Source organism: Protopterus annectens, chromosome 17.part0, assembly GCF_019279795.1.
Source record: "Protopterus annectens isolate FY-2018-M chromosome 17.part0, PAN1.0, whole genome shotgun sequence".
NCBI lineage: Eukaryota > Metazoa > Chordata > Ceratodontiformes > Protopteridae > Protopterus > Protopterus annectens.
In genome coordinates, this window is record NC_056751.1 from 697,765,018 (window position 1) to 697,790,935 (window position 25,918).

The 25,918-nt window shown below is 41.6% G+C and overlaps 1 protein-coding gene across 1 annotated transcript in view; it reads right to left on the minus strand.

Annotated features, from left to right (window-relative positions):
• The window catches only part of LOC122791714 (trans-1,2-dihydrobenzene-1,2-diol dehydrogenase-like), a 607,543-nt gene that overhangs the window by 229,313 nt on the left and 352,312 nt on the right, over positions 1 to 25,918 (minus strand). Inside the window, exon 4 of the mRNA XM_044059611.1 lies at positions 12,614 to 12,866. Within this exon, the coding sequence (XP_043915546.1) occupies positions 12,614 to 12,866 (253 nt within the window). The remainder of the gene's footprint in view (positions 1 to 12,613; positions 12,867 to 25,918) is intronic.

Sequence of the window (25,918 nt, forward strand, 5' to 3'; positions counted from 1 at the left end):
ACCTATATTTTCAGAGATGGAAGATGGAAAACACAATATTAACATGACGAAAAACTGTAAGTGTATAATAACCTACAACAGGAGTACTGCAGATATCAAAATATAATTAGGAAACATTGGTCAATAATACAGCAGATACTCCAATTAAAAGAAATAGGGACTAAATTACCAAATTTTGGATAGAGAAGATCTAGCACATTAAAAGATAGATTATAGGTTCATAGGTAGGTAATCTATCGGCCCTGGGGCCTATACAAGCCTAGTCAAAAAGGTACCCTGGTTTTTGCCACCCAAGAAAATTATTTTCCTGTGCCACTGTCGAGCAGAGCCACAGAGGTGATCCCTGGGGTGAATTTCCTATTTTCCATCCAATCATCAAGGTTTTAGGGGTGTTCTCGGGTGTTTTTTTTTTCTTTGAGAGTTTTCACTTTAGGTTATAAAGTACAATCTATATTAGCTAGTAATCATGGAAGTAATAAACTAGGGACTCCTGTATGTAATAAGTGTGCATGTTGTAAGTTTATATATATATATATATATATATATATATATATATATATATATATATATATACATATATATATATATATATATATACATACACACACACACACACACACACACACACACACACACACACGACCCACGCACTCACTCACATGCACCACACACACACCACACACACACCACACACACACACACACACACACACACACACACACACACACACACACACACAAAATCATAATATATCCATTTAGTAAACACAGGACACATAGGGAAATCCTGTGATTTTCTAATGCACCGGGGAAGCTGGAAGAAACAGACTGCATTAATTTTATGAAAGCACAAATAAGCAGCTGGACTGGTATTCCACAGCAGGAGTTGTTAACTGAAAGGGCACATCGTGTGCATGCTCCAAACCTGGCCATGAGAAAGTATCTCATGGTATCTACTTCTCTGAAGTACAGGCTAACACAGAAGGCCTCTGGCTAACTAAGTTCGCATATGACTGCAAACTTGGAGCCATAGTCAAGTCCCCAAATGATGTGGACATCCTACAGAAGGGCCTCGCTGAGACAGATGCCTGGTGTCAGAGCCATGGCCTCAAGCTCAATACCAAAAAGTGCAGTGTCATCCCCTTTAGTAAAAACTCTGTACCCATGAACTGCCACATAGGCAGCAATCTACTTAACACCAAATGCATGATAAGAGACCTTGGGACCCAGGTAGACAGTAGTCTCTCCTTTGATAGTCACATCGCCACAGTAGTCAGGAAGTCCTTCTACGTGGCACACCTCATCATAAAAGGGTTCTCATCCAGGAAAAAAGAGGTCATTGTTCCCCTCTACTCAACACTCATTAGACCCATTATAGAGTACAACGCCTGTTTTGGAATGTACCTCACAAGGCATCTGCAGCAGCTGGAAAGGCCACAGAAGTACCTCACAAAGAGGATTACTGGCCTCAAACAAATGCCCTACACTGACCTCCTCAAAAAACTCCAGCTTTACTCCATAGCATATCGCCTACTCCGAGGTGATCTCTGCCCAACATATAAAGCTATGTCAAACCCAGAGCTGTTCGACAATGCTACACCTAAAGAAATCCCAATCCCTCCAAGCTACATGCTCTAGGGACCTAAACCTTGTCACCACAATAAACAGGACATGATGGAGGGATAGATTACTGTTCTAGAGAGTTCCCATACTCTGGAACAGGCTACCCATCTATGTCAAGCAAAGTTCTTCATAAGCACTCTTTAAGAAAAATCTTGATGAGTGGATGGGAAATAGGAAATACACCTCCGGGATCACTTCTGTGTCGCTGCTCGACAGTGGCACAGGAAAATAACTTTCTTGGGTGGCGTGAGCCAGGGAACCTTGTTGGCTAGGCTTACATAGGCCCTTGGGCCGATAGCCTAGTACCTACCTATAAGCTAGACCTTTAATAGTAAGGATGCAATCCTTCCAGCAGAAAAACTTGGATTCTGACAAAACTGTGGCAGAAGGACAAAGTACTAAAAGTGGGAGATACGGTATTAATGGGAAATGATTACTGACTATACACCAGGCAGGAGAGGAGTAAATTTATTCTGGTACTCAGGGATGTCGGGAAGCATGCCTGAAACTCAAACTGCTGTATCCAGTCATTTTCAGAATATTTTTTCCTGGAGGGCCAAGATTATTTTTTGATGCAAAGCATGCCAAGGAGGAAATACAAACGTCTGTCCAACAAAAAGGGAGCTGTGAAATAGGAGATTCTGCTTCTTGTTTTTCTGGTAATAAAGTCAATAGAGAAACTGTACCAGTGAAACCTTTTCCAAGGCTTCAATGGAAAATGCTTGAGAGACAGAAAAAAACACAAGAGTTCGCCAGATGAGCCAGGAGTGCGTTGGAAATTAAGCAGAGGCTAGATATGGGAGATGGAGATCAACATGAAAAAAACCAGCAACTCAGAAATTGACAAATCAGGAATTAAAAAGTATTAATTATATTTGTAAAACATGACAGAACAACAAACCTGGAGATATTGGACTTATTTGACTTTGTTAAACTTGAAGGGGACTCCAAAGCACATGCCCTACTTCATGTCATTAATGTTTGGAAGAACATTAATGAGGGGGGAGTAGAAAGGAAAGAGTTAACTACAAGTAAAACAAAATTCTGTTTTTACCAGTAGTATTTTTATAATGTGTGGCATAACCTGCATGCTATAAAGTAGAGCTGTCTCCGCTATTTTCAAGTGATACTAAAGTAAACAGTTTTTTCTCTTCTTTCTTTCTCCTTGTTCAGTTTTAAGAAATGTAGGCACTGCAATGAAAAAAGAGAAGCCTGGAATAAAGAGCAGGATACAATAAAAATTAAACATGTTTTTTCTTACTTTTGTATCGAGGATTGACTGGATTAAGGTCCTAGGCTTGATCTAGTAACAAGTTCTTAAGGGCAAGCAAATAAATAAAAGAATATTGAAAGAACATTGAATATAATAAAAAAAAAAAGTTTTCCTTGAGTGCTTATAGTAGAAGCAACTCTGTATCTGGTTCTCATGTTTCTATGCTGATGATCTGAGGAAAGGACAATAAAAACAGAATACTTTTCTTTCAATGGCTAGAATATAATATTTTCTGAAAGCATTCAAATGTTTTTGCACTCTGGGAGAGGAATAAAGATAAGACAAAACCAGACTGCATTTAGTGGAAGTAGAAGCACAGGCTGTACCATGCCTCTTAGCATGCATAACCTTCATTATTGGTTAATTCAAGACTGTGACTGTGGAGGTCAGTCTGGGACAATCAGTCACATTAGGAGGTGTAAACTTCAATATTTGAAGATGTACATAGTTTTGTGTGTTAGTATTAAGTTAATAGGTTTTAGGGGTGTTCTGGGGATGTTTTTTTTTCTTTGAGAGTTTTCACTAAAACAAAAAGTTTTGTAAGTTGTGACATAGGTTCAAATGAATATGACAAGAAACAACTGTATAAAATATCAACCTTCCAAACCTTAGCGTATACATTTTAACATAAAAGTTGAAACTAGACATTTAAAAAAAGCTGTTACATAATAACAGGTGGGAATAATAGCTTCTAGCACAATGACACATTCTACATTACCTTTAAATGTGAATGGTCTCACAGACATACACAAAACAGTAGTGAATCATATTAAAAATACAGAGTGCAAATAACTATGCAGCAGACACATTTGGAAAAAAAACTTGAGCATGTGAATTTGATAAAGAAAGGATTTCAGGTTGGTTATTCAGTGGAATATCAGGGACAAAGGAAAATTGAAGTACTTATATGACAGAAGATGAAAAACAGATAATAATGGTAGATCTGTTGTACTAAGGAGCTACTGGCATAGAAGAGAATTACACTGGCATCTGTTTATATTCCATGTAAAACTGCTATAATAGAGCTTAAGAAAATTCTGGGAGAAATAATCAGCTTTCAGCAGGGAATATTACTTATAGGTGAGAACTGGAATTTGGTTTCTAGCAGTGAGGATGCATTGGTGGGGGGTGAAGGTTAAATATAACAAAAGACGGTAGATTTTTGAAGAAATGTATGAAAATATTTGGAATTTAAGATGCAAATTTAGTAGTAGGAGTTTTACATATTATTCCCCAAGGTACACAAACTGGCTAGACTTAGAAATTATATTTCACAGGAACATGTGCACTTAATTGAAAGTTTTGATAAACATCCAATAACTCTTTCTGATCACACACCAATAATAACTAAAATAAAAATGCAGGCGAATGAAATAAAAAGGAGACACTGGCACATTCCTTCCTATTTGTCAAAAAGAGAGGAATTTAAGGAATGGGTAGTGGAAATTATTTGAGAGTTATTAGGCATGATTGAAATTTCTTCTGAAAATATAGCCAGGGAATGAGATAAACTTAAACTGGAGTTTAAAAACAGGGTAGAAGTAAAACAGAGAGAGAGAGATGGTTAAATGGTAATTATTTAGATGGACTGACAAATGTGAAGTATTGCAGAATAGGGGCAGTCTCACACATCAAGAAGAGGAGCAATTGCCGAATGCTAAAAAGAAAAGAAGGGATTACCTCAACAATATGCACAAGTTTAGAAAGACTGCTGTTAAGCAATTGTTTGTCACCAAGCTTAGACAGTCTATAACAAGGAAGATAACCAGAGATCCTGTAGCGGTACTAGAAATATTTCAGAAATGTTATGAAAGTGTGTATAAAGCAGAGAAATATGGAAATCAAAAAAGGTACAAATGGAAATGTTTATGGAAGAATTAAATATGCCAACATTAGAGGTAGATGAGGCTCAATTACTAACTGTTAGGTTAGGAGGAGATGAGATAAAAATGGTGATGTATAACCAATCTACAGAAAAGTCCCCAGGAATAGACGGTATTCCTGTGGATGTCTGTTAGCTAGGTGGGAAAAAATCTGGAAGGTTTTGTTAAATAGTATTTTAAAAGGAGGAGAAGCGCTAACACACCTAAAGATGACAAAAGCCCATCAAAGCCACCATCATATAGGCCCATTTCAATTCTAAACTATGACTATAAAGTCTTCATATCTATAATTGCTAAGGGAATTGCAAAGGTGATCCTAAAATTGTTAGATATGGATCAATGTAGTTTTGTGGAGGGGGTGCAAACATCTGACAATATTAATAGAACAATAATGATTCAGAGGGAAGCAGAATATAAGAAAATACCACTGCTATTGGTGGATCTTGATGCAGAGAAAGCATTAAACAGAATAAGCTGGAATGTTATAACTAGGGCAATTGAAGCATCTGCATTCCCTGATAAAAAATATAAGGTTAATTTGGAGGCTATACGAAGGACTGGAGGTGAAAATTAAAGTGGGCGGGTTCCTCTATGATACGTTCTGTTCAACAGGAGGAACCAGGCAGGGGTGTCTTCTTTCCTCTTTGTTATCTGCATTATATTTAGATCCACCGGCTAAGAAATAAGGGACTCAGAAATTCAAGGATATAATTGGTATGGTAGTCAAGAAAAGGTGTATTTATCTGTAGATATTTTATGTCCGATAAAACCCGAAAAGTACATTTCAGTGTTGTAGAACATTCTGAAACAGTTTCATGTCTTTTCAGAATACAAACTGAATGAAGATAAAATAAAGGCAATAGCTGTAAACTATGTACCCATATATAAATTGGTTCAGCAAAACCTATACTTATGGAGACATGATAAAATGAAGTACTTAGGAATATAGATTAAAAAGGATTCTGTTATTGCAGCTAAGAATATATGTGGGAAGAGACTAAACAAAAAAACGATACCAAAACAGACAAAACTGGAAGCTCTTTTTTATGGATATAGATATCAAGAAACATGATAGGTATTTCTGTTGAAGATCCATGTCTCAGGACACTGCTAGAGATGTTAAGAAATAAAAACATGGCAGCCTGGAACAGCTTGCTTCCAACTGGATATTTAAAGAAAAGTGGAGAAATAGGAGGAATTTTGCAGAAAGCATAAGAGGAGAGGGGAAGCTATCAAGAACTCTGAACAAAAGTGGAAAGGGAAATAAATGGAAGACAGGGGAAAGGGTCAAAGAGGGACTATCTTTTAGATGCTTATTTGAGGCTGGAACATGTGCACCTGGTAGCTGCAAGCTGAAAAGCTAAAAAAAAATTCATTTGGAAACATTGCCAAGAAACACAGTAAAAAATCTGGGATGTACTGAGAACAGCAGAGTATAGGAAGGGACTATAAAAAATTTAGGAGAAAGTTATCAGAGCATTAGGAAGCTGCACTCGTCAGTTGGATGTCTATTGAAAAGGGTTTTGGAAGATGACCTCGGAGTACAAATCCAGCCACAGGAGTGGGAACAAATATGCACAAAAGAGTACATAAGCCAATATTTTTGGTGGAACTGTTTGCATAAATACTTTTATACTCTGGTCAAAATGAAATACATGTTGCCCCAGGCAGAAGACAGCTGCTGGAAATGTCACAAGGAAAGAGGCACCTGAACCCATGTGTTTCGGGAGTGCTCAGGATTGATCCGTTTCTTTGAGGAGATAGAGGACGATCTGCAGGGTCTTAGGTAAGGAGACCGATGCCCAGACTGTCTCCTGGGGGATGAGGCAGTGGATGATTATATCCAAGACAGGCAGAGAAGTGGAACACCATGATACTGGCTACAAAAAAAATCAGAACTAGAAAATGGAAAACAGAAGGGGTGGCAGAATATTATTAACAAAAACTTACAAGACAAAAGGGATGGGAACAATAGACAAAATAAGGTTTAAGTATAGCATGTTGGAAAAAGGCAGTAGGGATCTAAATATGAGGGAGACATGTGACAAGCGCTCCCACTGGAAGAGTAGCATAGTTCTGAAATGCGATGCCATGATAAACTGTCTGAGAAAAGATGGGAGACACCCTGTTTGTCTTTGTCAATCAGGAAAATACAATGGGGATCTACTCAGGTGAAGCTAACTAGAGAAACATTTCATGACACGTAGGGCTTGCTATGGCTGTATTTAGGTTTTGGTTATGTCTGTTTCTCAATGTTTGACACTAAATCAGATGGAAACTTATAAAACTGTATATCATGTGCAAAGATAATAGAATAAGTGTTAAGCAGAGAATGAGATAAAATGGGAAATCCTGCACCTGTAGTTTTTTTCTTGTTACTGCTTTGTTTAAGCTTAAAACAATAGGGGAAGAACAGCTGCTCTGGTAGCATAAAGAGATACAGCCCTGACTATGGCCCAGTTAACCTGGGCTTGATTAAGTGGCTCGGGAAACTGATGGAGCAGTAAGAAAGGTTGGGCATTCCCTTCCCATGTAGCAGAGCATTCTTTGATGCTGCTCCCTTAAAGGAGGTGTGGTCTAAAGAGAGGTGTTGGCCTCAGATGTAATCAACTAGTGTAGCACGGTAGGGCAAGAAGTGGATAGGGCATATAAAGAATCCTCCCAGGATGTATGCAAACATGGCCGAGCCCCCAGGATCCCCTTAAAACTCATATCACTGGACCCAGCAATACCAGAGTAAGCCGGGGGGGAGGGTTGGAGTTGAGCTGGTAGATCCGGTGGTGGAAGTGGGACACTGGGGGCTAGGCTAGTTAAATGATGTCCCAAACGGGACCAAAAATTATTAAAAAAATATGAGGGAAGAAATATTTGTAAGCTCTTGGGTTGCAGCTGATCTGCATGTATTAGTGTAGAAGAAGGACTGACAGATAATAGGATGGAAAACGGACAGCCAACAGTGTAGGTAATAATGGCATACTATGCAAGAGGATTGAACTGTTGATAGAATGGATCTATGGATTGGAAAATTAAATAAAGGAACTATTAAACCTCACAAATTGGGGGGGGGGCATCTGGGGTAACTGTTCAAAGTAATGAGGGAAATACTCCTTTTAAACTAGATGCAATGACATTTGTGTTGACTATAAGCGTGTGTGTGTGTGTGTGTGTGTGTGTGTGTGTGTGTGTGTGTGTGTGTGTTTTTTTGTAAGTGGAAACATACAGTGGACACAGGCTCTTGCATGATAGTGTGCTGTGGAGGTGAGAGTGCACTTGCCTAAAATACTTATTTCTTGTTTTCATTTTTTTCAGCGCCTATTAGTTTTACAATCCTGTTCGAGAAGATGGCATTCACCAAGATGCCCTGTGAGCAGCTGTACTGTACCTGTACTTAGGATTTGTGTGGTCTTTTTTGTGTTGATAAGTTGCTGAGCATCTTTCTATAGTACATTCTACTAGTGAATCTGATTCCTATTAGATTTCCTTTGCACACCATGTGTCTAGGTCACAACAGAAAAGGGCTTCAGAACTAATTCACTCATCTGATTATCAAATAAATTACAATTATTATTCTGTCCCCTACTTTGAAGATTAAATACCAATGTAAACTACATAAGTGAACAGAATTTTTTTAAGTGAATAGAATCTTTAAATGAATTTGGACTTCCAAAACAAAAACGGAAGTAAAAAATGAAAAAAACAGTAAAGCAAGACACTTCAGATGAGATGTTAAGTAAGATCTCATGTTCTTGAGGTGGTTCTTGGTTTAAAGCTATGAAGAGCACCCCAGCCATACCAGGTTACTCATCCTATCATACATTCAGACTCCAAACCGTGGGCAGCAAGGCAAAAGGAGGTGGAGTTGCAATATATATAAAAGACATACACACCTCTAGACTGGTTAAACAGTATAGACTGGTTAAACAGTATGACACACAGGAGACACCCCAGGTGCAGTTAACCACTGACATTACCCCTATTCAAATCATAGCTAGCTACAGGCCCCCTACTTTGACTCAAGATCCCCAACTCCACCTATCGGGACCTCTTTGAATCTATCAAGATTCAACCCTTTACCCTAATCCTGGGCGACTTTAACTATCCAAACATAGATTGGAAGAACTACTCATCCCAAAACACAAATGCCCAGAGTTTCCTTGATTTCATCAATGCAAATGCCTTGGACCAGCTGGCTGACACCTCCACAAGACGTGATAAAATCTTGGCCTTGATATTAACCAACATGACTAACCACTGCAGCATCCCTACAGTGTCATCCTCCCTGGTAAGATCCGACCACAAAGCAGTCAGTTTTGAAGTCACCATCTTCCCCGACTACCCCCTAGAAAGGGTCAAACAAAAAAATTCTCGAAATCTGATTACAACTTCCTGAGGGAAGGTATAAACAGCTTCACAGCTCCCTCCCCCTCCATAGGAACTGGCACATATGTCTAAACCTACACCAAAGCACTATACAAGCACTTATATAGCTGCATGGAATCAGGAATACCCGGACAGGACAAAATCCTCCTCCTCAAGGAAGATTAAACCTGTCTGGTGGACATCTGCAAATAAATAAACTCTATAATAAAAAGAAAAAACTGCTGTCCAGGACCAAGAAGTAGCAGGTGCCTAATTGGAAGCAATCTCTCCTTAGTCTGAACAAGCAAACAAGAGCACTAAGCAAAATCCTCCAAAGCAAACTTCAAGTCCAAACTGGCCACATCTACTAAAGACAGTCACAAGGCTTTCTTCGCATATGTCCGCAATCTCAAGGGAAGCACCAAGATCTGCTCAGAAATGGTGGTCAAGGACTCCATATACATGAGCACCATAGATATAGCCAACCTGCTGGCAGACAGGTTCACTGAAAACTTCACCCCTCTTTCAACCCCATCAGTAAATTAGGATATCCCCAGCACCTGCGCCCTCCTCTTATCTCTAGGGAGCACGTCATCACTGCCCTCTCAAAGGCAAAAAATACAGCCTCCATGGGACCAGATAACATCCCAGGTTGCATCCTGCATGAACTCAGACAGGAACTTGCAGCACCATTAGGCACCCTATTCAACTAAGGCCTAAGTGCTGGCTTCGTCCCCAGCTGAGTGGAAGACAGCCACTGTCATCCCTTTGCACAAAGGTGGAGCATCCACTGATCCAGGAAATTATAGACTCCTCAGCCTAACTAGCCTAATCTGGAAGGCCATGGAGTGGATCGTCATGGACCTCATTAACAAAGACATTGGCAACCTCTAAACACTTGATACCACACAGTTTGGTTTCATCAATGGGAGGTCATACCTCTTAAATTTGGTTGTCTTCTTTGAGACTGTCACCAAAACCATGGACAAGGGGAAGAAGGTGCACACCGCCTACCTTGACCTGGCTAAAGCCTTCGATACTATTCCCCACTCGGGTATAATATATAAACTCTCTCAACTAGGCATCAATCCATATGTTACCAGATAGGTAGCAGACTGGCTCACTGACAGAACCCACCTAGTCAAAATAGGGGAAGCCAACTCAAGCAGTTGACTCGTAATGAGTGGTGTACTCCAGGGATCAGTCTTCGGGCCTTTGTTGTTTGGGATATACTTTTCTGAGGTGCAGGACAAAACCAGCGGGCTATGGCTGACCAAGTTTGCAGATGACTGTAGGTTGGGCGTTGTCATCAGTTCCCCTAGTGATACAGACATCTTCCAAGAGGGTCTCACCCAAACATATGACTGGTGCCAGAAAAAATGGCCTCAAACTGAATGCCAAAAAATGCATCATCATCCCCTTTGGGGAGAGTGATGTCCCCACAAATTATCACATTAAAAATAAGGTCCTAAGCACGCAATCAGTCGTTAGGGACTTGGGCACCCAGGTTGATAGCAAACTGACTTTTGACCACTATATTGCCTCAGTTGTATGGAAAGCTTTCTACATGGCCCACCTCATTAGTAAGGGTATCTCATCCAAGGACAAGGTGGTCATAATATCCCTGTATTCTTCCCTTACAAGACCCATTATTGAGCAAAATGCCCCTTTCGGTATGTATCTCACAAAGCACATGCAGCAGCTGGAGAGATCATTGAGGTTCTTCACCAGGAGAATCCAGGGCCTCAAACATCTACCCTACACAGATAGGCTAAAGGCCCTGTCCTTCCATTCAGTCTCCTAAAGACTCCTCAGAAGTGACCTCTGTCTGGCATACAAAACAATCTCAGACCCCGCCTTGATGGGACTGTTGCATATCCACAAGTCGAGCTCCACTCAAGTAACCTGGAAGCGCGACCTCAACCTGGTCTGTGACATCAACAGGATTTTGTTGGGAGGGATAAATTTGTGTCCCACAGACTCCCCCTTCTGTGTAATAGACTCCCGCTCCACATCAAGCAGAGCACCTTATTAACACTTTTTAAGGGCAACCTGGATAACTGGATGGGGAACAGAAAATACACCCCGGGGATTCCACCGGTGTCCCTGCTGGACAGGAGCATCACGTACTGACTTGTCGGAACATGGGCTAAATTCTTGGCTAGGCTTGTAAGGGCCTCATGGCCAAAAGCCTAGTAACTTCCTATAACCCTATGATCCTATGGTAGGTAGATCTGGTGGATGTAAAAGATCTCACAGCATCAAAAAAAAGTATGGGAAGTTCCCTGGTGCCCTGGCCAAATTCTCCCAGGCTGTATAAATATCACCTCAGGCCTTCTCTGAAAAGAGGTTACTGTTTTAGTGAGACTAACCCAGTCAACAAAGAAAAAAATAAACATTAGAAATGGGTGTAGTAAATTAAGAGGAAAAAAGTTTCATCTTTGCACTAAAATGAAAGGAACAATATGCATCATAAATCACTCTTCACAGACAGTGTTGGAGGGGGGGGACTAAAGAACCCGTACTGTGCTGGTTTTGTGGTGTAAAGGGATGGAACCCAACCCAGACTACAACTAGGGAAAACCAAGATTTCAGAAGTGGCCCAGGCACTGGACAAGCCGGCCAGGAAGGGATGAAGGATCATACAATACATGAATAAATGACGATAAAGCCTGCCCACCTGCCCCAAGAGGGAGGTTGGGGGGCATATCATGGAGAGTCTCTCGAGCTAATGTATCTCCAGTGCAGACCTAATCAAAACTATCCACTCATGGGGTATGGTTGCCTAAGGGGTTATTGCTGCCGATGGAAGTGAGTGACCACCCCACTAGAATTCACCCGATGCATACTCACTTCTACAACAATTACACAGAATGCAAAGGGGTGGGGCTAGGGCATACAGCAAAAGACTCCTGATGGCTGCCGCTACACCGGTTATACAGAAACATAATCTCAAGCAGATGAGGATGAACAGGCAAAAACTGGGTTAGAGCAAGAAAAGCATATGGGTTGCTGCATCCAAGCATATTCATATTCATGCCAGAAGTTAAACATACATGGACAGACCCCTCCCCACAACCACAAAGTTATAGGAATTAAACAAAATTCTGCAATAAGTCAATAATGTTGGTGGGATGTACCACTGTCCGGCAAAACCAGGTGACAAAAGCATATAATTACCGAAATAATTCCTAATGAAATAAGAATTTAGGAACACGTGTATTATAAATTATACACCAAGGTTTGAGAGAAGGCCACCAATCTAGTAACTCTGCATCTGTTGGTACTGTTTTTGAAGCACTAGGTAAGCAAGTTAAACCTTCTACTGCCAGGTCAACAAGAAAGAAACTGATTTATGATGTCAATGGTTTGAAATAGCATACAGTATTAATTTCCAATGTTTCTTAACTGAAAGATGTCAGACATGAGGAAACATATGTTACAGAAACAACCTGGTTAACTCCTTGTCACCATACCTTGTTCATTCAGAATTCCTGTAGCCTGAATGAGCTGTGGTTTTTCTCCCTTAAAAACCATGCTAGCCAGCTGGACACAGTAGCATCCTATATCAAGAAGGCTTGAACATCCAGTCTCTTTCACATGCTTCTGTCTTGAGTAGTCAATATTTGCTCCAAACTCGGCATTCACAGCTATAATATCACCCACTGTATCCTGGGCAAGTAAAGTGCGCATTTGACGAATGGCTGGAAAGAAGCGAGTCCAAAAAGCCTTTGGTGCATGAAAAAAAAATCAAAAAGATGTCAACTGTTTAGGCAAAGGCAAATATATTAGGAAGCTGCAAATGTTTTCAGCTGAATTAAAAAAATACTACAAGTCAAAGTGTGTGAGATTGCCCCAGCAGAACTAGAAAACTTGACCTGCAGGAAGGCAACTTCCAGAGTGATTCATTGTCATTAATGCTGTTTGATCTTGCCTTCAATACATTATGTTGTTTATTTAACAGACTAAGCTATGGCTATAGTTTGGTTTAAAGAAAAAAAAAAACATCTTGTCAAATGACATCTTCTGTCCTTCCAGTAAACATCTAAAACTGTGCAGCACAGCTGGCAACTCATTGTACCTACAAGTGGTGTAAAACTTAAGTATCAACATGGGAACAGAATATGATACAAGAGAACTGAAACAACAGGTCACTAATAAAATGTGAAAAAATGAGAATAAAGCTTAGTAATGGACAGTTAGCTGAAGTGTTGTTAAGCTGCTTCCTGTGATCTGGGGTTTGAGTCCTCTCAGCTTCCATTTGTCTGCTGTGTACCCTTCATCAAATTACTTAATCAGATATTGCTCTGGAGCAGTTGGATTATTTCAGCTAGGCCGCTGAATGATCCCCTTGAGCGAATGCCTAGTAACTGCCTACGAACACAAATTCAACCTATAAATCAGTTTCCATCCCTGTTTCTGACAGCTTTAGTACATTGAAAGGCCCCTAAAAATGTTTGGTCATTTGGATAGAAAAACAAAAAAAAACTGCTTCATGCTTATCAAATACTAAGTAAAACACTGCACCACTTTTTGGAGACTTTTTATCCTTTCTGAAGGAGACAGCTTATAAGAAAACTGAAGTCAAAGAACACAGGATCCATTCTAAATCATTTATCAGTAATTCTTGGGGAAAAACTGATTTTGCTCATTGACACTTCAGACAAATCTCTCTTGAATGAAAAAATCGTTGTACATATTTTCCTCTTTCTCTTACCTAGGAATGTGACTAATATTAATCTTATTTTTGGCTTTTGTACATATTTTATATAGTTAATTTTCTTGTTTAACAATTTGATTCTCTCTGTTTGATATTATGCATTAAATTACTGTACTGCTATTAAGAAAAGAAAATTCCCAAGTAAAAAAAAAATAACACCAGTGTATGGCAAGATTATATATCACTCTGTTTGAAGACGACACAGGCCTCGAATAAACTGTCTGCATGTATAGGTCTACAACTATGGGAATACATACATAGCATCATACTCGTGTACAAGTTCATGGGCAAGTACTAGGCTAAGTGACCTTGTGGTCCCATTTTAAGCTAAATCAGTTTCCCTTTTGCTGCTTGAATTAATCTATCTCATTTGGTTATAGAGTGGCCTTACCCATCCCATGGTCAATAATTATATTTTACCCCTAGTGAAAATAAGTGGGATGAACAAATAGTTACAGCATTTAGGAAATGTCTCTGTCCATTTGTAGTACAGGGGACAGTCCTGGGGTAATGCTTAATATCAGAGCTTTGGCCGACTAACATCGACCTGAAATCAGCTGGACGTGTAAGTGAATTTAAGTACACTTTTATCTGCTCTTTTGCATATAGTACTGTATTTAATTTATTTGTGTTTTTCACTGAATATTAACTCAACCGAAGTTGTGGCTGTCTCTCTACAGAGTACTTTTTAGAATTTCTTCGTAGCCATTGATAGCAGTGGGGGTAGTTTCAGCTCATCACTGACATCCTGTCTTGCCTTATACAAGTGGTACATTTTGAGTTATCTCTGCTTAACATCAGAGCTTTGGCTGGCTAACATCTACCTGAAATCAGCTGGATGTATAAGTGAATTTAAGTACACTTTTATCTGCTGTTTTGCATATAGTACTGTATTTAATTTATTCATTTGTATTTTTCACTGAATATTAACTCAACTGAAGTTTTGGCTGTCTCTCTACAGAGTACCTTTTAGAATTTCTGTGTAGCCATTGATAGCAGTGGGAGTAGTTTCAGCTCATCACTGACATCCTGTCTTGCCTTATATAAGTGGAACATTTTGAGTGATCTCTGCTTAATATCAGAGCTTTGGCCGGCTAATATCTACCTGAAATCAGCTGGACGTATAAGTGAATTTAAGTACACTTATATCTGCTCTTTTGCATATAGTACTGCATTTAATTTATTTGTGTATTTCACTGAATATTAACTCAACTGAAGTTGTGGCTGTCTCTCTACAGAGTACTTTTTAGAATTTCTAGGTAGCCATTGATAGCAGTGGGGGGTAGTTTCAGCTCATCACTGACATCCTGTCTTGCCTTATATAAGTGGTACATTTTGAGTTATCTCTGCTTAATATCAGAGATTTGGCCGGCTAACATCTACCTGAAATCAGCTGGACGTAGAAGTGAATTTAAGTACACTTTTACCTGCTCTTTTGCATATAGTACTGTATTCAAATTATTTATTTGTGTTTTTCACTGAATATTAACTCAACTGAAGTTGTGGCTATCTCTCTACAGAGTACATTTTAGAATTTCTGTGTAGCCATTGATAGCAGTGGGGGGTAGTTTCAGCTCATCACTGACATCCTGTCTTGCCTTATATAAGTGGTACATTTTGAGTTATCTCTGCTTAATATCAGAGCTTTGGCCGGCTAACATCTACCTGAAATCGGCTGGACGTAGAAGTGAATTTAAGTACACTTTTATCTGCTCTTTTGCATATAGTACTGTATTTAATTTATTTATTTGTGTTTTTCACTGAATATTAACTCAACTGAAGTTGTGGCGGTCTCTCTACAGTTAGTTTCCAACTCACCCTCCCTGTTCTTTTTTTGGTGTTAATGTTGGTGGCTTTGAAACTGCCCGCCAGTCTTGTAGATTTGTATTTGGACACTCCTTCTAGGCCCATCTCATTTGCTCACTCAACTGAGTGCAGTGAGATCATATTCTGATTTCAGGCACTCCTACTGTGTACAAAGAGAGCATTTGGGAAGGACAACTCCTGTAGCATCTTAATCCTGCTCTGTTCCTTCCCTCAAAAAAAAAAAAAAAAAAAAAAATTATATATATATATATATATATATATATATATATATATATATATATATAAAATTTATCTGCTCTTACTGTAACTGTCTTAGTTGCTCTTCTGCGTGCTGTTATCTGTTCAGTGGCTCTTACTCTGCACTTATTACTGCTTGTTAGTAGCCTTCTAATGTATTGCCTTCTGCACTTGTTTTTTGGTCATTTAATTTAATTGTATTTATTTGAACTGTATTTGCTGTAGTGTTGCTACACGCTTGTGTGTGCTGGCCTGCACTACAATTTGAATTGTATTTACTGCTGTTTTAGTTGTTTTTCTGTAACAAAAAAAATTCTAAGCTTGTTTCCTGTAACTAGTCAAGTCCAGATACAGACTTGCTGTATCCAGGACTGTTGGTAAACTTCTGAGCCCCCCCAAGCCTTTCTGTGTTGGAGGAAAGCTTTCTAGCTTATCAGTGGAAGTGGTAAGCAATAGGTAGCCTATCAACCACGGGAAAGTGGGTTTTGGCCCTGAAATTGTAGTTCACTGGCCGTTTCGGCAGTTTTTCCATCTCTTTCTACTTTATGGTTAAAAGCCTGTTTAGCGGTTGGTCCCCACCATTCTTATAACTAGTGTAATCCAGGTACAGATTTGCTGTATCCAGGACTGTTGGTAAGCTTCTGAGCCCTCCAAGCCCTTCTGTGTTGGACAGAAGCCTTCTAGCTTATCAGTGGGAGTGGTAAGCACTGGGTAACCTATCTACCACAGGAAGAGTGGTTTCTGGCCCAGAAATTATAGTTTATTGGCCGTTTGGGAAGCTTTTCCATCTCTTTCAACCTTCTGATTTAAAAGCCTGTGTTTGCGCTCGTTTCCTGCCTTTCCTGTTACTAGTCTAGTCCAGGTAAAGATTTGCTGTATCCAGGGCTCTTTGTAGTCTTCTGAGCCCCCCAAGCCTTTGAAAGCCACACTTGTGCCCGTTTCCTGCCTTTCCTATAACTAGCCTAGTCTGGTTACAGAGTTGCTGTATCCAGGATTGTTAGTACGCTTCTGAGCCCCCAAGCCTTTCTGTGTTGGACGAAAGCCTTCTAGCTTATCAGTGGGAGTGGTAAGCACTAGGTAGCCTATCCTCCACGGGAAGAGTGAGTTTTGGCCCAGAAATTGTAGTTTATTTGGCCGTTTGGGCAGTTTTCCATCTCTTTCAACTTGCTGGCTTAAAAGCCTATGTTTGTACTTGTTCCCCGCCTTTCCTGTAACTAGTCTAGTCCAGGTACAGATTTGCTGTATTATAGGACTCTTTGTAAGCTTCTGAGCCCCCCAAGCCTTTCTGGGTTGGAGGGAAGCCTTCTAGCTTATCAGTGGAAGGTAGCCTATCTACCACAAGAGGAGTGGTTCCTGGCCCAGAAATTGTAGCTATTGGCCGTTTGGGCAGTTTTTCCATCTCTTTCAACGTTCTGGTTTAAAAGCTGCACTTGCGCTTGCTTTCCAACTTTCCTGTAACTAGCCTAGTCCAGATACAGAGTTGCTGTATCCAGGACTGTTGGTAAGCTTCTCAGCCCCTCAAACCTTTCTGTGTTGGAGGAAAGCCTTCTAGCTCATCAGTGGCAGTGGTAAGCACTAGGTAGCCTGTCTACCACGAGAGGAGAGGTTCTTGGCCCAGAAATTGTAGTTTATTGACCATTTGGACAGTTTGTCCGCCTCTTTCAACTTTCTGGTTTAAAAGACCACATCTGCGCTTGTTTCCCATCTTTCCTGTAACTAACCTACTGGGTAGCACTAGAAAGCCTTAGACTGATACAAGCCTTCTAGCTTAGGAAAGATACTTTGGAGTGATTAAGTATCAGTTTTCTGTACTTTCTTGCTGTACTAACTGTTTTACGCCTAAATGCAGATTTTCCAGCGTTTATTGCGATTTAAAAGCTTGGTTTTTTTTCACATATTGTACTTATTTGACTGCCTGCACTTTTAAAAAGTTTTTTGTTTAAATAATTTGTTTAACTGTTGTAGGCTACACACTAAAGTGCGATAGCCTTTTCTGATAGTTTGTAGTCGTTTAAAGCTGTTTTAAGTGCATTTTTTTACTGTTTTTGCCTTATCTTTTCAAAAAACAAAACAAACAAAAAAAATTCCTTGTTTCCTGCCTTTCTAAGCTAGTATAGTCCAGTTTTCAGGCTAATGCTGAATTCAGGGCTGTGATACTAGTTTCTGAGTTGCCCATACCTTACTTGGATAGTAGGAAGTTTCTCTGTTCACCTGTGAGAAAGGGGAGTTTTGAGCAACCTATCTGTCCCTGGAGTAGTGGTTCCAGCCCAGAAGTTAGTAGTTTATTGGCCATTCTGGGCTAATTTCTCTCTCTTTCATTGCCCTACTATAAAAAACGCATTTGCACGGTTTTGCGCACCGGGCAGTGCCGGTTAGCTATGGTTTAATTATTCCCAGCTTCAGTAAGTCTCCTCTTCAGTTTTTCCCTTGAAACTAGTCTAACTCTCAACCTAAGCACTCAAAAAGCATCTTACAGCCCAGCACTTGCTCAGACCTAATAGCCTGACACTGACTGCCCAGCAGGGAAAATCTCTTTATTCACCCCTCATCAACCAAGCGACTAAGCAGCTCACCCTACTATTCAGGCATGACCAAAGGAAAACTTCAGGTGCACTCTCCAGTCCAGCTGGTGAATCTGGGTATCCTGAGGCAATGTTACAACTGCCTCATGTACACAGACAACCCCCTCCTCCTACCACAAGACACTAACATATGCAAGAGAAGCAATTATACAGCCAAACTGGAAGCTAAGCTGTCTCCACCCAAGACTGGAACAGACAGTCAAGAGGAGATGGTTAACACTTGCATCACAACTCCAGCTGCACACAGACCTACTAAAACAGCACTGGCAAAAAATACACATAAATACACAAAATCATACTCAGAGGCTCTAAATAAAAACCTGCAAAAGCATCACAGACCTCCAAAGCAGACACCCAAACAACCTACACTTTCCATCACAAACCAGACAACACATAAAACACAAAATCAGTGTGCCGCACAATTGCAGACCTTAAGGCGAAATAACATACCTAAGACACTAGTAATAGGTGACTCTATAGTCAGGCACACTGACGTCCCACTCACTAGGCTGGACAAGCAGAAGGTTACTGTTAGCTGCCTGTTGGGAGCCAGAATCCGCCACATAACACAAGCACTCAGGTCACTCCAGAACAAGTACAAATATGACTCTGTCATTGTTCATGTTGGTGTGAATGACCTGAGACGTTCCTCCCTGGACTACATGAAAAGACACATGGAAGAGCTCTCTGATCATGTAGCCCAGGTTGGTATGACCCTGACCCTGAGTAGCATCCTGCCCTCACCAAGAATGTTACCTCAGTATAAAGAAAAAATGATCAATTTCAACAATTGGCTAAGCTTCTGGTGTCATTCAAAGGGGATCAAGTGTCTGTCAGCCTGGGATAACATGCTCAACAAGCCATGTTGCTTCGCAAGAGACGGCTTGCACCTGTCACCCCTAGGCTTTCAAATACTGGCCAAGGCTCTTGCTGCCCCATAGTGCCTTTTTTAGGCAAGGCTCAAAAGTCAAACCCACCTCTGTAAACAGCACAATTAACAAAAAACTGAGGGTTATGCTATTCAACGTCAGGAGTTTAAATCTCAAAATGCACGTGCTTGAAGCACTCCTCAGTATGGAGAACGTCGACATCTGTGCAGTAACTAAAACCTGATTCAAGCCTCCAGAGAGCACCCCAGCACTACTGGGCTATAACTCATACCACACGTTTCGGCCACAGAATATGGACCGAAACACAAAAGGAGGGGGGTGTATCCATATTCAACAAGGATACCTACACCTCCAGGTTAGTGGCGCAGCATGATACCTCTAAGATCATCCATGTGCAACTAACATCGGGCAAATCTGCAATGCAAATTTTGGCCTGCTACAGATCACCCTCCATGACCCAGGACCACCACTCCACCTTTCTGGAGACACTGGAAAAAGTACAGTTTTGTACCTACCATAAATGTAGATGTCCGAACTGGATAGCATCTGCAGTCATAACAACTGGGTTGTCCTGTCGTCAGGCAGCCCTTCGGTCAGCCGGATTCCAAAGTCCGGGTCCGGCTTCGGCTGATGTCGCACTTCACCCGACGTCATCTCTGCTGGTCTTCGGGTATAAAGGCATCAGCGGACGCCATTTTCCTCAGTGTTTCTTGCCCCAGATGCCAGTTGCCCTCTTGGAAGGCTAAATTTTGGATAAATGCCAATGTTTCCAAAAGGATAGAAGGCAAACAGAAAAAATAAGCATGTATGTACATATATACAAACAAATACACCATAAGAGACTCCCCCCACCAGCTAGCTATTAGGAGGGTAAATACCTAGGAGTACCACAGAGGGGAAGGAGGGAGGGTAATCCTGACTGCAGATGCTATCCAGTTCGGACATCTACATTTATGGTAGGTACAAAACTGTACTATGTCCTTCATGGATGCATCTGCAGTCATAACAACTGGGTAGAATACCATAGCCAACTAGGGGAGGAGGAAGAAGAACTTATGGTGTGGTTAGGATCCCTTGCAGTACAGCAGTGGCAAACCCTGCTCGGGATCTGGAATACAGAGGTAAATTATAATGCTTGGCAAATGTATGCATGGAGGTCCAAGTAGCCGCCTCAATAATGTCCTTGGTTGCCACTCCTCGTAAGAAGGCTGTGGTAGTGGCTGTTGCCCTTGTAGAATGAGGCCTTATGTTCTGTGGAATTGGTTTTCCATGGAAGGAGTAACAGAATCGTATGCAATTTCCTATCCATTTGGAGATTGTCTGTTTGGAAATTGCTTTTCCTTTCCTTCCTGTTGCATAGGCTACAAAAAGCTGGTCAGTTTTTCTGTTACTTTTGGTTCTGTCCAGGTAGTAGCGTAGCTGTCTATGTACATCCAAGGTATGCAGCATTCTTTCCCCTCTGTTTTGTGGGTTGGGGAAGAAGGTAGGTAGGTGGATTGCCTGGTTTAAAGATACTCTGGATACCACCTTAGGCATAAATGTAGGATTAGTTCTCATGGACACTCTATCTTGGTGGAAGATTAGGAAGGGTTGTACTGCCATTAGGGCCTGTAGTTCAGAAACCCTCCTTGCTGAGGTTATTGCCAGTAGGAAAGCAGTTTTCCATGATAGATGCTGTAGGTCTGCTGTTGCTGCTGGTTCAAAAGGAGGGAGTGTCAACTTTTCTAGCACAAAGTTCAAGTCCCAAGCTGGCAATGGTGGTTTCCTAGGAGGTTTTACATTCTTGATCCCTCTGAGGAACTGCCTGAGTAGAGGATGTGAAAAGACAGGTGGATCAAAGCTGTATTCTGCTGAAATAGCTGATGCATGTATCTTGATGGAGGAATAGGACAGGCCTGTATGTAGAAGCTCTGCCAAGTACTCCAGAATGTTAGCAATATCTATATTCGACACATCTTTTCCTCTTTCAGCACTCCAAATGACAAACCTTTTCCATTTTCCTGCATAGTTCCTTCTTGTTGAAGGTCTGCGGGCTTCAAGGATAATGTCTTTAACCCTTTGGGAAAGCTCTGGATTAGTTGCTGCTATGTGATGTTCCATGCAGTCAGTTGCAAAGTTTTTAGGTTTGGATGCATGATGCTGTAGTTGTTCTGAGTTAACATCAAAGGCATCAGGGGTATTGACCACATTTTGTCCCGAGACATGCTCCTCAGCAATGGGTACCAGTGTTGTCTTGGCCAGTTCGGAGCTATCAGGATTATCCTTGGACGTTCTTCCTTGATTTTTAGCAATATCTTGTGTATCAAGGGAAGAGGTGGGAATGCATATGCTGTCAGACCTTTCCAGCTGAAGGAGAGCAAATCCACCTTCCATGCAAGTGGGTGGAATGTCCTTGTGCAGAATTTTTTGAGCTGGTGATTGAGAGGGGAAGCGAATAGATCTGTCTGTGGCAGTCCCCATTTCTTTGTGATGGTCTTGAAGATGTCCGGGTGTAGCATCCATTCGTGAGCATCCGAGGTGGTTCTGCTTAACATGTCTGCTAGAGTGTTCTCCTTTCCCGGTACAAATATTGCCTGTAACTGGATGTTGTAGCTGAGTGCCAGGTTCCAAAGGTCCAAAGTCATTCTGCATAGGGGGTATGAATGAGTGCCTCCCTGTTTGTTGATGTACCACATGACTGTGGTGTTGTCTGTCCTTATCATCAAATGGCCTTCTTTGAGAAATGGTCTGAATTTTTGGATTGCCAGCTTTACTGCCAGCATTTCTTTTTGGTTGATGTGCAGGTGTAGCTGGTCCTGAGTCCACAATCCCTGTACGCATTTGTCCAGCATGTGAGCCCCCCATCCTAGGTCTGAGGCGTCTGTTGTGATGGTTTGGCTTGCTCGAAAGTTGTGAAAGGGTAGGCCTGGGTTTGACTGGCATGCTTGAGCCCACCATAGGAACTCCTGTTTTAGGCATGGGATTAGTGGTATTTCTGCTTCTAGACTGTGCCTGTGTTGGGACCATAAATTCTTTAGGTACCACTGTAGTTTTCTCATATGCAGTCTGGCATGTGGGACCAAGATTATGCATGATGCCATGAAGCCCAAGGCCTGCAGAACTTTTCTTGCTGTTAGCTTGTTCTGTTTTGTTAGTGCCAAGAAGTAAAGAGGGAGTTCTTTTTGTTTTTCTGCAGTTAGGAATGCCATTTGTTTTACTGTGTCCAATTCCGCGCCCAAGAAAGTCCTTGTTTGGGATGGTATCAGCCTTGACTTTTGTAAATTGACTGTGTATCCCAGGGCTTGTAGCAAGTAAATTACCCTTTGTAAATCTGTTGTCAGCTTGCTTTTGTTGTCCGTTTGTAGCAGGCAATCGTCCAGGTATGGATAAATTTGGATTCCATGTAGTCTGCAGTGGGCGATTACTGATGCCAGGCATTTTGTGAATACTCTGGGCACAGTAGATAAGCCAAAGGGCAATGCTGAGAATTGATAGTGCTCTGATCCTGCAAGAAATCTGAGGTATCTTCTGCAATTTGGTCGAATGGGGACGTGCAGGTATGCCTCCTTGAGATCTAGAGTTACCAGCCAACACTCCTTGCCCAGCATGGGAAGAAGTTGCTGTAGGGTCAGCATTTTGAATTTTGGGACAATGATGTATGTGTTTAAGATGGACAGGTCGAGAATAGGTCTCCAACTTTTTCTTTTCTTGGAACTAGGAATAGTCTGGAGTAGAATCCTTTGCCTTGTTCTGTTATTGGTACTCTTTCCACAGCTCTCATCTTTGTTAATTGCATTATCTGCTGTAGAGCTTCCATTTTTTTGATTTGGAGGAAGGTTTGGCATTCCTCTTTTGACTGGTAAAGTGTGGAAGTGGAACCGGTAACCTTGGTCTATGGTTTGCAAAATCCACTTGTCTTTTGTGATATAGTGCCAATTTTTCGAAAATAAGGCTAATTTTCCGCCTAATGGTGCTGCTATTTGTTCCCTGGTAGGCGGAGTTAGAGTCAAGTCACTGTGATTGTCCTGTTGCAGTGGTAGTGGCTGTATCTGTGCCTCTGTTATTACCTTGCCACTGTCGTCCTCTGTAGGCACCCCCTCTGGATTGATTTCTGCCTCTGGAGCGTCTATTCCTGCCCCTTTGGGATCTTGTGGAGTCAGGAAAGGACCAATTTTTGGCAGGCCAGTTCCTGCTAAACCTTGGGGGCTGAAACTGTAAGAAATCTTTAACCGTTTGTACAGATTTTGCCTTTTCTTCCATTTTCTTCATTACCTGCTGGGCAGGTGTACCAAACAAACTGGCCTTATCCATCGGAGCATCTAATAACTTAGCTTTAACATGATCCGGTAAGACCTGTTCCTTCAACCATGCATGTCTTCTTATCACTGTGCCAGTCATGGCTGATCTAAATGAAGCCTCCAGTGCATCATAGCCACATTTTAAAGAATGGTTACTAACCTGTTGTATGTTATTTACCATTTCTAATACATATTTCTTATCTATAGAGTCATCAGAGGATAGCTTTTTAGTTAACTGATCAAGCATAAACTCTTGGTATTGTATCATGTGAAACTGACAGTTTAAAGCTCTAGCTGAGAGAGTAGCAGAGGTGTAAACTTTTTTGCCCCATCTGTCTAAAGACCTGGATTCCCTTTCAGAAGGAATAGGGTTTTTTGCTGTGGTCGAGGCTACTGCCTTAGGCCCCTGGGATATAGTTTCGGGGGCTGCAAGAGGGGCCTTGTATAGGTGGTGATGAGTGTCTGGTACCCTGTAAAATCTATCTGGTTTGGCAGGGGCTGGAGGTAAGGATCAGGTGCAGTGCAGACATCATTAAATGCATCATCCACAACAGAAAGGACAGGAGGTATAGCTAAGGGCCTATGTTGTGGTAAGTGCAGAAAAGTTCTAAGTCTTTTTCTGGAATCTGAGAAATCCTGTTCCTGCCATTGGAATTGTTCTCTCATGGCATGTAAGGTTTCCCCAAAGGAGAATTCCTCTGGTGGAGAGGCAGCTGGAATGGATTCTTCAGCATCGGAGTCTTCATAATTGGAAAAAGGAGCCTCTGGCTGGTCTATAATATCTGAGTCATCCGCAGAATCATCAGAGACACAGGCTCGGGGAGCTCTGCTCTAGGTCTCTTTTCTGGGGGCTGAGAGGCCCTGTCTGGGTGGGATTGAGATCCCCTAATTAAGGATATTAAATCCTCTGCCAGAGTAAGCATTTGTGAACTAGAAGTGGGCCTGGTTGAGGGAGGTTTAACAGGCACTGATTTAGTAGATTTGGCTGCTTTAGCCCTGGCAAAGGCCTTAATAGACATGGCTGCAGGAGGCCTAGCAGCACCACGTGCTGGGGAAGAGACATCCAAAGGGATGGTGTCTGATAAGTCAGTAGTAACCACAGTTGTAGGTAAAATTTCTGAGGCGGATTCAAATAAAGTAGGAGGAACCTCAGTAGTAGTCATAGATTCGGCTGTATTTTGATCAGTTTTCTCGGTTTCGGCCGAAACAGAGACACTCGCGGTTTGCTTAACCGTGGTTTCGGCCGAAACCGCGGACCGTGAGTGTCGGTCTTTTTCTTTGCGTTTTTTAACAATTTGGGTAGTCGGAGGATCCGACGGCATAATGTACGCAAAATCTGAGCCGAAAAACTGTTCAGCAAACTCCGACCGACGCCTAAGCATTCGTCGGTTGAAGGAAGCACAGGCCGAACAGGCTGCTACGTCGTGGTCTGGGCCTAAACAAGGCAAACAGTAAGAGTGGAAATCTTTATGAGGTATTTGTTTCCCACAAGTTAAACAGTTATTGACTTTTTCTGACATCGGCTGAGGCAAGAAAGAGTCCCCAACGGGGTACTTAGCTTTTAGAAGTCTTCGAAGTATTATTCGGTAGTAGTAATCTCTGGATCTGACCGACCGGCACTTGCGAACAGCTTCTGCTTCGGGCGCCACGCGGCAAGAAAGACTGAGGAAAATGGCGTCGGCTGATGCTTTTATACCCGAAGACCAGCAGAGATGACGCCGGGTGAAGTGCGACATCAGCCGAAGCTGGACCCGGACTTTGGAATCCGGCCGACCGAAGGGCTGCCTGACGACAGGACAACCCAGTTGTTATGACTGCAGATGCATCCATGAAGGACATCATGAAAGTCCTACCAAACACCCTGATATTGGGCGATTTCAGTTACCCTACCATTCACTGGGAAAACTACTCAAGTACAAATTCCCAGGCCCAGCACTTCCTGGAATTCATCAACTCAAATGCCCTGGATCAGCTGGTAAACTCTCCTACCAGAGGTGAAAAGATATTGGACCTGGTCATCACCAACATGGGCGACAGGTGTTCCACACCGGAGATCAACCCGTCACTGGTTAGATCAGACCATAAACTAATCACTCTGGATGTCCAGACCCCACTACCATCTCCAACTAAGGAAACCACAGTAAAAAACTTTTCTAAAGCAAACTTCACCTTACTTAAGACAGAGGTGGTAAGTTTCACAGCCCCCACACTAAAGGATAATGCTGCCCAAGATGCAGAAACCTTTACA